Below are 14,152 nucleotides of genomic sequence, written 5' to 3'. Positions count from 1 at the left end.
AAACATGCACCCCAACAAATTTCCAACGTGGTTCGATCTGGTGACCTCGAAGGACTCAAAGAGAAAGAGTTACTGAAATATGTTAGCAGAGGTGAATCCTCAAATGGGTCATCATCATCAATTTCTGAATTCATGTCCATGCAGAATGATGCTGGAGAGACTATATTGTATATAGCTGCAGAAAATGGTGTTATGGATTTGTTCTGTTTCTTGTTAAGTTTTTGTGATTTGGAGATAATTAAGATCAGGTCTAAATCTGATATGAATGCATTTCATGTTGCAGCTAAGCGTGGCAATTTGGGTATATTTTTTTCTTTACATTCATTTTTAGTTCTTTAATGTGTGTTTGGTTATGTGGTGATAAAAATTGATTTTGAATGGAGACCCTAAAATTAATTTGATTTTGATTAAACTTGATTTGTATGATGGATTCTAAAAATGAGTTGACCGTAAATACATTTCGTGTATGTTTGGTTCTGTGGTGAGTAAAATTGATTTTGTGGTTGAAAATCAATTGTAGTGGCAAAAGCTCAATATTCTAGCTTCAAGTTTTAATTAATTCTAGAGGCAAAATCAATTCTACTCAACAACATCCAAACATGTAAAAATCATGTCTACAATTCTAGAATCAATTTTGGCTCGTCCAAAAGTGGAACCAAATATACACACTTTTGTTCTTGGGGTTGGTTATGTGGTAGTTCTATTGATGGATCGAACCTAATTCGCTTTAAAATGCAAAAAAAAAAAAAAAAAAAGAGAGTAGTTTTTTGATTAATTTTGTGTGCATTTCATCATGGCATTTGAACTTATTGGGAGTTCAAAAGAGTAGTTTTTGGTTATAAACATGTAACATGCCATTGTCTGGTTACAGTGTTGTTAATCACAAATTGCAGAAAATAACGGTTTGTTCAAATTCTGCTATGCTACAATGTTACAGCGCTGCTATAGCTGCTAATGACAACACTTTGTACTAAAAATGACGTATCACAGAATAATAGCGGGTTGTTAAAATTCCGCTACGCTATAGCCGCTATTTGATAACATTGGATAGTTATTATATTCCTAACTTTGTACAAGGATTTCGATTATGAAATGTTAAAATGTCAATCTTTTTTTCCAGAAATTGTGAGGGAGATTTTGAATATTTGTCCCGAGGCTTGTAAGTTATGCGACTCCTCGAGCACTAGTTCACTTTATTTTGCTTCTGTTCAAGACCATTTGGATGTAGTGAATGCTATTTTGGATGTTGATGTCAGTTCAATGATGATAGTAAGAAAAAACGGCAAAACTGCGTTGCACAATGCTGCTAGGTACGACATTCTTCGCATTGTAAAAGCACTTATTGAAAGGGATTCAGCAATTGTTTGCATCAAAGATAGAAAGGGTCAAACAGCACTGCATATGGGCTGTAAAAGGCCAAAGTACTTCAGTAGTTGAGGAGATTTTACAAGCCGACTCGATGGTATTGAATGAACGAGATAAGAAGGGTAATACAGCTCTTCACATGGCCACTCGGAAAGTTTGCTTGCAGGTCAATCAAACCATATTTGATTTCTGTTTTTAATAAACTAGACTCTGTTTGAATAAATAGTTTAAGTAAATGCTTTTAGAATAAGTGCTTATATATAAGTTTAACACGGTTATCCTCCTTATTTCAGATAGTGAGCTTTCTGTTGAGCTATGCATCGATGAAAGTCAATGCCATCAATAATCAACAAGAAACAGCCTTAGACTTGGCAGATAAACTTCCGTACAGAGATTCATCTTTGGAAATCAAGGAAGCCCTTTCGGAATGCATCGCGAAGAATTAATGATAGACATATTGGAAAAGTGAATGAAGCGATGGAACTTAAAAGAGCTGTGAGTGATATAAAGCACAGAGTGCAGTCACAATCACAGCTAATACAAAACGAAAAAAACTCGCGAATGGGTTTCTGGTATAGCTAACGAAAATATGTTCTCTTAAGACTTTAAATTAGGGGTGTTCATGTTCACAGTGAGATCCTTTGCAACTTCTCTTGTCTCTAACAAAATCTCAATTGTTGGATTAAACGGACGAGAGATTAATACCTTCGACAGTTAGTTTAAGTATTATGAGAAACTTTAAGTATTATGAGAAACTTTATCTTGCTATTAAGTTATTTAGGTATTGGGACGGATAGTAACACACTCTTTATAATCGGTTCATTTTTAAAGTATACTTTCAAGTGTGTTGCGTGCAAAATCCATTGTTTAAAAAAAATAAAAATCATATGATATGTCAATAATATATCAAATAATATTTTCAATTTTTTAAAAATTTGACATGGATAATTTATATGATACAAACTTTTAATCTAAAGTACATTTTTTAAAATTCGTATTCGTTATAATGATATCATTAACTTGTACATCTTGTATGCATTAAAACAACCTCATTTAAATATTTTTTAAACAATCATTAAGATATTTTATTTAGCACTAAATTCAAAAATCATCAACAAAACCAATTCATATTTTATTATTTAATTAGAATTTTGATGGTGACAATAAATGTTAATTCGTCGGCTCCTCTATTACCAAGAGATCACTTGAGAGCAGGTGGTGGTGGGGGTGGTGGCGGTTTTGGTCGCGGAACATATCCCTTGAAATTGACACAGCAACAAATTTTTCCACCTGTGGTTTCGTCTGGGAGGCATTGTCCACCAAGCAAGTAGCCCAGAGAATTGCAATATTTAAAGCAGGGAAGGAGACCATTGTCACATGTGACTTCTCCACAATGAATGCGTCCGGGAGGATCTTGAAAAGACACTGTTGGAGCAATCAAAATAAAATTAATCCTTTAGTCAATAAAATAAAATAAAATAAATCCATATGATTAACTGATTAAGCAATGTCATTTTTCATTAAAATTGTCATTCATCATTGATCATAATAGTGGTTAGTGACATGAACCATTATATTTTACAAAAACTTGAACAAATATGTCTAGGTTTTTTTTTTTATAAATTAGTTGGTTAAGAAAATTAATGGATGAAATGAAACATTTCGATTTCCTTAATAACTAAGTATTTGGTTTATATTTCCTTAAAAAAAAAAAAGTATTTGGTTTATAATATGAATAGATGAGTTACATCAACCATTTAATAAATCAAGAAAAAATGAACTGTCTCGTATAAAAAAAAAGTACTACTAAATGGTACGATACAAATTGCCTAAAAAAAGCAAGAATTTATACGTGTCCTGCTTTAGATGAATCAAAAAGAATAGAATGGAAATCATGCGGCGGCTTGATATTAATACATGGTCCAGATCATTTCGCGTGTTTCGTTTTGTAATCATAAGCATTAATCTAAAAAAATACGGAGGAAATATATCATAATGAAAACTAAAAATATAAAACTAACATTATTTCATTACCTGCTTTTGAAAAAGCAATGCACAAAATACAGAAAATAAAAAGCTTATGGAAATGAGAAGCCATTGCGTAGGATTTCATCTTGTATTTTATTTTGTTTAAGATCGAGAACTTACATCTTCATTATATAATATACTCGTAAAATAAAACTTATTGATTTAATTAAAATATTTCTAATAACGCTGCGTAATTAAATACTCCAATTGAATTTTGGTCAAAGTTATTTTTTTATATATATAAATATATTGTATTGATTAAATCTTCATTGACTTACTGAATTATTGACTTACGACAATAAAATGTGTTCTATCGTTGGTTAGTTCAATAGTGATCGACGCTGAACTTAGTAGGGAGGACTACGGTTCGATCTCCGCAACTATGATAGGGAGGGGGCTAGAACCACTTGATTGTAGAACTGACCCCCGAATAAGATTAGACAGTCTAATGGGTCAGATAGTGGTGATGAAAATCAAAAAAGAAAAAATAAAGAATAAAACGTGGAATTTTGTTTTGTAAAGTGTGTATTCAATTTCTAAAAAGTGTAACTATTAACCAAGATATTTGACTCAAGTGGTTAATTAGTTCATCCTAGAACGAATCGTTTGGGAGAGTCCGAGTTTGATTTCTAGTGAAAAAAGTTTTTTTGTCAAACTTTTCTAACCTCACAGCCAAACTGTGGATTACTGAGCCCCTTACCCTCAGAACAAGAGGGCTAATGCAAAAAAAAAAGTGTAAATATATTGACTATTGTAAAAAATATTTGCTATTTTTAAATTTTTTGTATCATAATAAACATGTTAACATGACCCTAATTAAAATATTAAAATATCTTGTTCCCGTTAGCATAATTCTTTTGATAAAGATATTGCATTTTTATGTGGGGCCAAGGTTCGAACTCTAGTATGAATCGTCTACTTATTCACCTCATGAGGTGAATTTATAGCCATTAGGCTACTTAACTAAAAACAAATAATTAATATTGCATAATTTAATACTCCAATTAGATTTTGGCCAAAATATAATTAATTAAAACTCCATATAATAATAATAATAATAGTAGTAAGGCTTAAATGCAGTTTTACCCCCTGTTTTGAAAAATTCAGAATTTTCCCCCCTATTTTAAAATCCGGAATTTTACCCCCCAATTTTATAATTTGTTGGATTTTGCCCCCACCAAAATTCTGCACAAAATCTACTTCTGAGCCTCAAGTTCAAAGTGTCGCACATAACTCAATTTGGATCAATAATTCACCAAACTGTTATCGAAATGACCGTAATCGAGTTAGCTTTCCACAGAATCAAACCCCACTAAATTTGGTGTTACGGGGAGAGAGATTAATTTTTATACAAAATATATTAGTAAAAAATTATCCTTACATTTGAAGCCCCACTTTATTTCCATAATTCCAATTTAATTTAATTTAATTGCACAACAAAATAAAAGCTTATAAACTTTGACATAATTCCAACAATTTAATTTAATTTGGAAGGTTTAGCTTATAAACCTTGTGAGGGAATATAGGTTACCCCACTTTGACCACTATGAGTTAGTACATTAAACTTTCCACCAATAAGGGAATGATCTCTTTTGTAAATAGGACGATTAAGTTGTACATAACCACAATATTGCACTTTATTTACCACAACATCCTTTCTAAATGAAGAATGAGCCACTTCAATCCCTTCCCCTGCAAAGTTTCAAGTCAAATACAAATCACATACCAAATATAAGGTTTCATGTTGATACATTTTAAAAAAAAAAAAACTTCATCACAATAAAAAGAATGCAATTTTAATTATGGTTTTAAATTGCAGTTGCGGTTAGACTATGAATCTTAATATTGTGCGAAAATGCAGGGAAAAAAGGGCAATATTGTTAAATTGTTGTTGTGGAGATTTCAAAATTCTCTATATTGTACTAGTTGGAGACTACAATTTAAAACTATAATTTCGGTTATCAAAAGAATGATATGTACATCTTATAAACCAACATAGATTCCAATAAAAAAAGTTTGAGTGAATAGGCAACATAGATTTCAGGGGTTATTTGCCTATTTCCAAATTTCATGAGGGTATTTGACGAATTTTAAAATTTCAGGGGGGTATTTGATAGTTTACTCAAAATTTATCACTCATTGCTAATATGCATATGTAGAGTAATATAGAGAATTGATGAACAAGGATGAATGATTTTTACCATGTGTAATAAATAATAAGTTCTGAGTAGGAAATTTATCTGCAAGTTTCTCAATTGTGTGTTGATATCTAGCCCTTGCTTGTAAAACCGATTCTTCCCACTTAGGTAACTGAGGTTTATCAAGCAAAACAAGTTTTCATTAGCTTCAAGAAAGTTTACAATAATAATAAAATTAATATAAAAAAATTAAGATGAAAATCAAATTAATATATGTAGTACCTCTTTATATATCATTTCAACATTATTATCAACGGTCCCAATTGGGAGCATGGCTTCAAGATTTGATAGGTCAAAACTCAAATTTCCATCTTTAGGAGCAACATTTAGACGGATAGCTATACTATTTATCATTTCACTCAATCCATATTCAATAGAAACCTACAATTGTGAAAATGAGGGAAGGAATTTTAGCATATTAACTAGCTTATTTTGTGTTTGTTATAGGGTATTAAAATTTATTTTAAATTAATTAATTTATTAAAATTCATTTTGGTTAAAATTAAGTTGAATGTAAAATAATTTATAAAATTATATTTAAATACATATCCATAAAATTTAATCGAAAAATAAAATTGATGATCCAAAAAAAAAACAATGAAGTTGAGGGAATATGGACTAATAGTTCATATAAAATGCATGAAGGTTTTTGTTCCTCCCTCCCCTCGCAACATTCTTTTATCCCCCGAAATTTCATTTTTTTCCGATGCGAATAAAGTTTAAAATGTATTTTTCGAATTTTTTTTGTCATTAAATAACAAAGTTTTTTTTACAAAAAATAACAAAGTTGTTTTCCAAACTCTTCACTCACATCTATAAAGAAAATGGGCTTATTTTCGCTCAAGGCCCATATAAAGTGACACTGCACCCCTTTAGAACTACTTTAGTCATCTTTTTTTTTTTTACAAGAAATTTGTTTTTTTTTATCAAATAGTTTAGTTACAAAAATTTCACCTTTTAGAATAATTATGTGTAAAATTCTAAGTTTAAATTTCATCTAATTCATATTATCAATATCTCTATTAAATAAGTTATGTGAAAAATAATTATGTATGGTTCAACTAAAAATGATGAAGAAGAAGAACAAATAAACAGTTTTTTTTTTAGACATCAATAAATAGTGGTTATAACTTAAAAGTATGTCATGGTTTGTAAATTTTGTAGACACTTAAAAGTGAGAATTTACACCATGAACTAATTTTTTTTTTCAAATAGTTTAGTATCAGGAGTTTGAACTTAACTCATGCATATTAAATTACTCATGTATGTAATTTTTAATGGCTAAGATTTCAATGAACCCCGAGGATCCAATATCGTAGTTATCCTCTGCTTAAGATTATCTTTGTAATATGTCGAGTATTAAATATGAATATTTTTTGTCTACTCAAATTTGAATGTTGGTTTCTTACACATACACATGAGAGTTTAATTTATTTCGTTAAACAACCCACTTGTGTTGGTCTGGTGGTATTGACTTAGGAGTGGGTTCCTTCTTAAGGTTTAAAGTTCTATTATCTTTTGTACGAATTTGAGTGGATTAATTCAACTTCTTAAACAAAAAAATCTTTAAACTCAATATTTAGGGGTCAATTTAATAATATAACTTGTCAAAAGAATTTAATCTAAACTAAAAATTAAAATAGAAAAATAAGATACTACTAGAAACAAAACAAAAAAATGAAACTACAAAATCCTTCATTCAATACGACTGAATTTTCATGTCTGTTTAAATCTTGATCTTTACTATTGAATTTTCATGTCTGTGTAAAAAAACGAATCTTGATCATTATTAAAGAAATCAAATTTTCAGTGATCATTGATTTTCAATTAATCATGGAATTGTGCACATATCTCATGTATGTTGCAGGTTTGCAGCTCCGTCAGAAAAACCAAATATAAAATTGGTAATTATCATTTCAAACACTCCATCTTTTTATATTATTATTATTATTATTATTATTTTTATTTACTAAACCAAACATCTATCTGACATTGAGTTTGAGACAAATCACTACTACTAGTAGTAGTAAATTTATTTATGGTAAAATTAAATTTTAATCCAAAGATATCTGATCATGGCCAGAATCAAAAAAGCCTTACAAGAATAAAACAAGTTTCAGAAAAGCCAAATTTTCAGCTTGCATTAAATGCAAAGGATGACAATGACATACCACCAAATTAACTAATTCCATTGAGGGGCAAAAGTTAATATGCATATAGAGCTGTAAAAAGGGCCTTAAGGGGCCGGCCCTTTAAGAGACGGACCCACTTATTCCTGATTATTAATTTTATTTAAATTTTAAACACAATTTTTTTAGGGTGCCGATCGTGGACAGTGCTGATTGAAGAAAAAGAGAATAAGTTCACGACACTAGAAAAATTGTTTAAAATTTAAATAAAATTAATAATCAGGAATAAGTGGGTCCGCCCCTTAAAGGGCCGACCCCTTAAGGCCCTTTTTACAGCTATATATGCATAAGGGGATGTTTATGCATAGTGCATAAGCCCAGAATTACTCGCGCGCCCCCCAGAAATTTCTCGCGCGCGCCCCCCAGCCCCCCAAAGGCTCGCTATCCCCCACCCCCTTTCTGCTGATGCACACGTTTTGTTTTTATTTTTAGCCTACTAGGCCTGAAAGCCCAATTGCTACGCGCGCCCCCCAATTGCTACGCGCCCCCCCCATTTTCTAGCCCCCCAATTTCTAGCGCACCCCCCCAGGTTTTTTTTTTTTTTTAGATTTCTAGGCTTTTTTTTTTGTCTCAGAATCGAATTTGAACGGCAATGAAGAACGTATGAATTAGACTCGAATTGGGTAGCTTGGTTTTTCTTTTTGTGATGAGGTTTTTTTTAGTGATAAAATATTTGTGTTTTTGCTGAATGGAGACAAAGTAGAGTGATTAATTTTTTTTTTTTTTATAATTGTTGAGTGATTATTGGTTAGAGAATCTTGAGATGTTAATTTGGTTCAGTAATAGTAATAATAATGAAGGAATATTATTTCAATAATACAATAAATTCAATATTAAAAACACAATATTGATTTCAATAAACACATAAAACCATTTTATAATACAAATGGTTTCACTTTTTAACTCTCTGAAACCATTTAACCAGCATAATGGTTTCCAGGATTTTTAAAACCATAAAAACACAATATTGATTTCAATAAACACATAAAACCATTTTATAATACAAATGGTTTCACTTTTTAACTCTCTGAAACCATTTAACCAGAACAATGGTTTACAGAATAATTGTAATGAAAATTCACTGTTCATCTTCTCTTACGCGAAACAGTGAAAACGTGATCACTGTTCATCCGCGATCACTGTTCATCTTCTTCACCTTCTCTCACGAACTCACACCTTCTCTCACGAACTCCGATTCCAATTCATCTCAGAAATTGCAAAACTCCGATTCCGATTCCGATTCATCTCAGAAATTGCAATTCGTTCTCGTTTTTGTTCGATTCAAGAGAATCGATTTGTAAGATTCCGATTGGAAAACGAAGATAGCGAGAGCGAAGAAGATTGAAGAGCTTGCAGCGGTTACAGCGATGATGGTTTGGCATGATTTTAGTTTAAAACTAACTACTAAAATAATTAACCATACATAATACTCTGAAATTTATCCCTAATCAATAAAATAAAATAAAATTCAATCAATCAAAATTAAAAGCGTGATAAAAAAAATCTGAGGGGTGCGCTAGAAATCTAAAAAAAAAAAAAACCTGGGGGGTGCGCTAGAAATTGGGGGGCTAGAAAATGGGGGGGGCGCGTAGCAATTGGGGGCGCGCGTAGCAATATGGGGGGCGCGCTAGAAATTGGGGGGCGCGTAGCAATTGGGGGGCGCGCGTAGCAATTGGGCTTTCAGGCCTAGTAGGCTAAAAATAAAAACAAAACGTGTGCATCAGCAGAAAGGGGGTGGGGATAGCGAGCCTTTGGGGGGGCTGGGGGGCGCGCGCGCGAGAAATTTCTGGGGGGGCGCGCGAGTAATTCTGGGCTTATGCACCATGCATAAACATCCCCTTATGCATATTAACTTTTGCCCCTCAATGGAATTAGTTAATTTGGTGGTATGTCATTGTCATCCTTTGCATTTAATGCAAGCTGAAAATTTGGCTTTTCTGAAACTTGTTTTATTCTTGTAAGGCTTTTTTGATTCTGGCCATGATCAGATATCTTTGGATTAAAATTTAATTTTACCATAAATAGATTTACTACTAGTAGTAGTGATTTGTCCCAAACTCAATGTCAGATAGATGTTTGGTTTAGTAAAAAAAAAAAAAAAAAAAAAAATAATAATAATAATAATAATAATAATAATATAAAAAGATGGAGTGTTTGAAATGATAATTACCAATTTTATGTTTGGTTTTTCTGACGGAGCTGCAAACCTGCAACATACATGAGACATGTGCACAATTCCATGATTAATTGAAAATCAATGATGGGGGGGCGCGCGAGTAATTCTGGGCTTATGCACCATGCATAAACATCCCCTTATGCATATTAACTTCTGCCCAAAAAAGCCTTACAAGAATAAAACAAGTTTCAGAAAAGCCAAATTTTCAGCTTGCATTAAATGCAAAGGATGACAATGACATACCACCAAATTAACTAATCCCATTGAGGGGCAAAAGTTAATATGCATAAGGGGATGTTTATGCATGGTGCATAAGTCCAGAATTACTCGCGCGCCCCCAGAAATTTCTCGCGCGCGCCCCCAGCCCCCCCAAAGGCTCGCTATCCCCACCCCCTTTCTGCTGATGCACACGTTTTGTTTTTATTTTTAGCCTACTAGGCCTGAAAGCCCAATTGCTACGCGCGCCCCCCCAATTGCTACGCGCCCCCCCATTTTCTAGCCCCCCAATTTCTAGCGCACCCCCCCAGGTTTTTTTTTTTTTTTTTTAGATTTCTAGGTTTTTTTTTTGTCTCAGAATCGAATTTGAACGGCAATGAAGAACGTATGAATTAGACTCGAATTGGGTAGCTTGGTTTTTCTTTTTGTGATGAGGTTTTTTTTAGTGATAAAATATTTGTGTTTTTGCTGAATGGAGACAAAGTAGAGTGATTAATTTTTTTTTTATTTATAATTGTTGAGTGATTATTGGTTAGAGAATCTTGAGATGTTAATTTGGTTCAGTAATAGTAATAATAATGAAGGAATATTATTTCAATAATACAATAAATTCAATATTAAAAACACAATATTGATTTCAATAAACACATAAAACCATTTTATAATACAAATGGTTTCACTTTTTAACTCTCTGAAACCATTTAACCAGAACAATGGTTTACAGAATAATTGTAATGAAAATTCACTGTTCATCTTCTCTTACGCGAAACAGTGAAAACGTGATCACTGTTCATCCGCGATCACTGTTCATCTTCTTCACCTTCTCTCACGAACTCACACCTTCTCTCACGAACTCCGATTCCAATTCATCTCAGAAATTGCAAAACTCCGATTCCGATTCCGATTCATCTCAGAAATTGCAATTCGTTCTCGTTTTCGTTCGATTCAAGAGAATCGATTTGTAAGATTCCGATTGGAAAACGAAGATAGCGAGAGCGAAGAAGATTGAAGAGCTTGCAGCGGTTACAGCGATGATGGTTTGGCATGATTTTAGTTTAAAACTAACTACTAAAATAATTAACCATACATAATACTCTAAAATTTATCCCTAATCAATAAAATAAAATAAAATTCAATCAATCAAAATTAAAAGCGTGATAAAAAAAATCTGAGAGGTGCGCTAGAAATCTAAAAAAAAAAAAAAACCTGGGGGGTGTGCTAGAAATTGGGGGGGGGGGGGGGGGGGGGGCGCGCGTAGCAATATGGGGGGCGCGCTAGAAATTGGGGGCTAGAAAATGGGGGGCCGCGTAGCAGTTGGGGGGCGCGCATAACAATTATGCATGGTGCATAAGCTTGGGCTTATGCACCTTAACCGGACCCCATTGATGTTGTAGAAAGAAATTTATTACTTATGTAAAACAAAAATACTATGTAAATTATTAATAATAAGTGCCATACTACTAGTTTTAAATTTTTAAATTAGGAAATATAATCAATTTCTTTTGTAAAACATGAAATTTTTTTATTAAAATTTAACAAGAAACAATAATGAACTAAAATTCTAACCTTGACATTTGAAGTGTCATCGGGAATGTCGTCGCTGATGATACTTCCATGAACATTGTTAACGGCGGAGAGAGATATAACGAATTCGGCTGCAGTTTGGATGCAACGAAGAAATGGAGAGACAAATAGTCGGTGTATCGGAAACCCAAGGCTTTGTTGAATACTCCTCCCCATTTGGGACGCTCGGTCTTGACCCTGTTGAGCTAGGGGTGGATCCCACGGTCGTGCTGCCGTGGATGTCCACAAGGGATCAAAGTTATCGATGCGATCACCGTGCCTCATCACGATAACATTCTGGTGCATAATTGGATGTTGGTTTTCCATAATTTGGTTTCCTCTTAAATCCATTTTCACTATAAGTATATAAAGAATGACTTATTAGTGAAGTTTTTTCATACTAGAAATTACATGTGAAGGATCAATGTTTACTTACCCGTTGAAGTAGTTCCTTCAAAATTTCAACAAGGAAAATGTATCGTAATGAAGGGAACAATTTTATTGAACAAAATTGGACATTTTCTCTAAGAATAAATATGCAACGTGTAATACAAATAGATGGTTTCATGTCCTTGATCTTGTCAACAAAAAAAAACAAGAATTTGTCCTGATATAAAATATTTTAATATTAGAGTCACTTTCTTAATTATTTATTATTTGATAATAGAGTTGGCATTTGGCAAGAGGAAGGAGATGTTCACAAAGATTTGGTCACTTTTTTTTTTTCTTTTTTGAAGTAAAGATTTGGTCATTTGATTTGGTCATACACACATATTTAATAAAAAATAAAAAAATTAATTAAATAATATATTTTTAAAAATAATTAAATAATATGTATTCAACGGATTTTCAAATTTAATAGTATGTTGTCTAACAGATTATAAAGAAGATTATAAAATCATCTTAAATTGAATGTTTGGTCTAGCTTAATAATACAAAATCGACTTATAGATGAAGATTGTTGTCACTTGTAAACATATTTTTCATTGTGTAAAATAAAAACATATTTTTCGATTCACCGCAACTACGATCAAAAGATGACTAAAACCACTTGATGTCAGAATGAACCATCGAACCAAATTAAGCAGTCCGACGGAACAGATTGGATATTAATGGTAAAAACATATTTTCAATTAATAATTAAGTTGTTGAATTCCTGTATAATGGCATGAAAATATGTTTTTACCATTACCATTAATAGAGTTCAAAAAAAAATTTATTAATTGAAAATTGTTGGTCAGCTTCTCATTTATGTTAATACTTACTTAATAGTTAAGCAAACGTAAGCTAATAAACAACAGCAAAAAAAAAAATACATAAATAAATACAATAATTAAGATGAAATTGAATGAACCTACCTGTATGTAATGATCTAAAGCCAGCTATATGATTTCCCAAAATATGATAAGGTTGTTGAACACAGCAGACACGAAATAGCTTTAAACAAAGCATGTTACTATGAATGAACAAAGATGAAAATATAGTAATAGAAAGATTTTGAATCAGAGACCTCAAATAAGTGATTATGGACAGAGAGCTGAAAAAGAACAATAAATATTAAATATTGTTGACAGTTCATAATAATATGTCAATTTTAAGAACCAGATGAGTCCAAGAGATTAGAGAAAGCTATAGCATAGGAAATTTCCTTAAAGTACAATTATAAGATATTTTATTTGACCAAAAAGTACAATTAATTGAAATTGCAAAGAAAGTGCTTTTGTTTTGAGATAAGTTATAATGAATTTTGCCACAAGTTACTTCATTGACATTGACTTAAATATTGATTTCTACTACGCGTTTTCATCAATACTCCATATTAAATTGACCAATGTTTTATTCACCAAAAAAAAAAAAAATTGACCAATGTTTTTGTTTTAAGTTCCATTTTGGTCATTGGAAAAACTATGAAGGACAAATTAGTCATTGAAAAGAAATAACCATTTTTAGTATAGGTGTGAAAGTCAACAAAATTGGTGAAGTTGGTCAATGAGTCATTTAGTTGAACCAAAGGGTTGATGATGTACAACTCAATTGCACAAGCAAAATACCTGATTGGACCTGCTATGGGATCATCTCAATTCAACCGGGTCGACCGACAGATCCAGTCCGGTTTAAAAAACTTTTTTTTTAGACAGTCGAAATGACAAACTATTAGAAACTGACACACACAAAGTGGAAAAATTGGAATTTAAACTCCGATCATAATGGTTGACCTAACAATTTCGATATTTTTGTCGATTTAATTAGGTTTAGAATCACTTCTAAAGAGTAGTAACCGTTTATTTGTATAGTTGAAAAGAAATAATGAGCCTCTCTATGTTACTCCTTAAACCTATGTATTTCAATTCTCATTGAACTTGTATCAGATACAAAAGAAACTTATTACAGTATATATTTCAATTGGTATGGCACTG

General features: G+C 32.0%; 1 protein-coding gene and 1 pseudogene across 2 annotated transcripts; one reads left to right on the top strand and one right to left on the bottom strand.

Moving 5' to 3' along the window:
* LOC123892032 lies at nt 1-2,083 on the top strand (annotated as a pseudogene).
* A 2,810-nt stretch (nt 2,084-4,893) lies between these two features.
* On the bottom strand, nt 4,894-13,304 carry LOC123893127. Of its 2 annotated transcripts, none has more exons than XM_045943049.1 (5): nt 13,094-13,304; nt 11,739-12,091; nt 5,814-5,972; nt 5,595-5,703; nt 4,894-5,085 (listed from the first exon to the last, which is right to left on the bottom strand). In XM_045943049.1, exons 1-5 carry the CDS (start codon nt 13,185-13,187, stop codon nt 4,895-4,897), a joined length of 906 nt encoding a protein of 301 aa, XP_045799005.1. In that variant the 5' UTR covers nt 13,188-13,304; the 3' UTR covers nt 4,894. The 2 variants fall into 2 exon arrangements, with proteins under 2 accessions (XP_045799005.1, XP_045799006.1); XM_045943050.1 differs by lacking the exon at nt 13,094-13,304 and adding an exon at nt 12,172-12,303.
* Nucleotides 13,305-14,152: the final 848 nt, after the last annotated feature.

Source organism: Trifolium pratense, linkage group LG6, assembly GCF_020283565.1.
Source record: "Trifolium pratense cultivar HEN17-A07 linkage group LG6, ARS_RC_1.1, whole genome shotgun sequence".
Lineage (NCBI taxonomy): Eukaryota > Viridiplantae > Streptophyta > Magnoliopsida > Fabales > Fabaceae > Trifolium > Trifolium pratense.
The sequence above is the reverse complement of the archived record's forward strand: the minus strand, read 5'-3'. Positions and strand labels throughout refer to the sequence as shown.

Bases quoted from the DNA above. Each gene is read 5' to 3' on its own strand.
- LOC123893127 (XM_045943049.1), bottom strand. From the start codon at position 13,187: ATGCTTTGTTTAAAGCTATTTCGTGTCTGCTGTGTTCAACAACCTTAT. The intron at 12,092-13,093 runs GTAGGTTCATTC...ATATACTTATAG, and splicing joins CTTTAGATCATTACATACAG to TGAAAATGGATTTAAGAGGA. The intron at 5,704-5,813 runs GTACTACATATA...GATAAACCTCAG, and splicing joins TTGAAATGATATATAAAGAG to TTACCTAAGTGGGAAGAATC.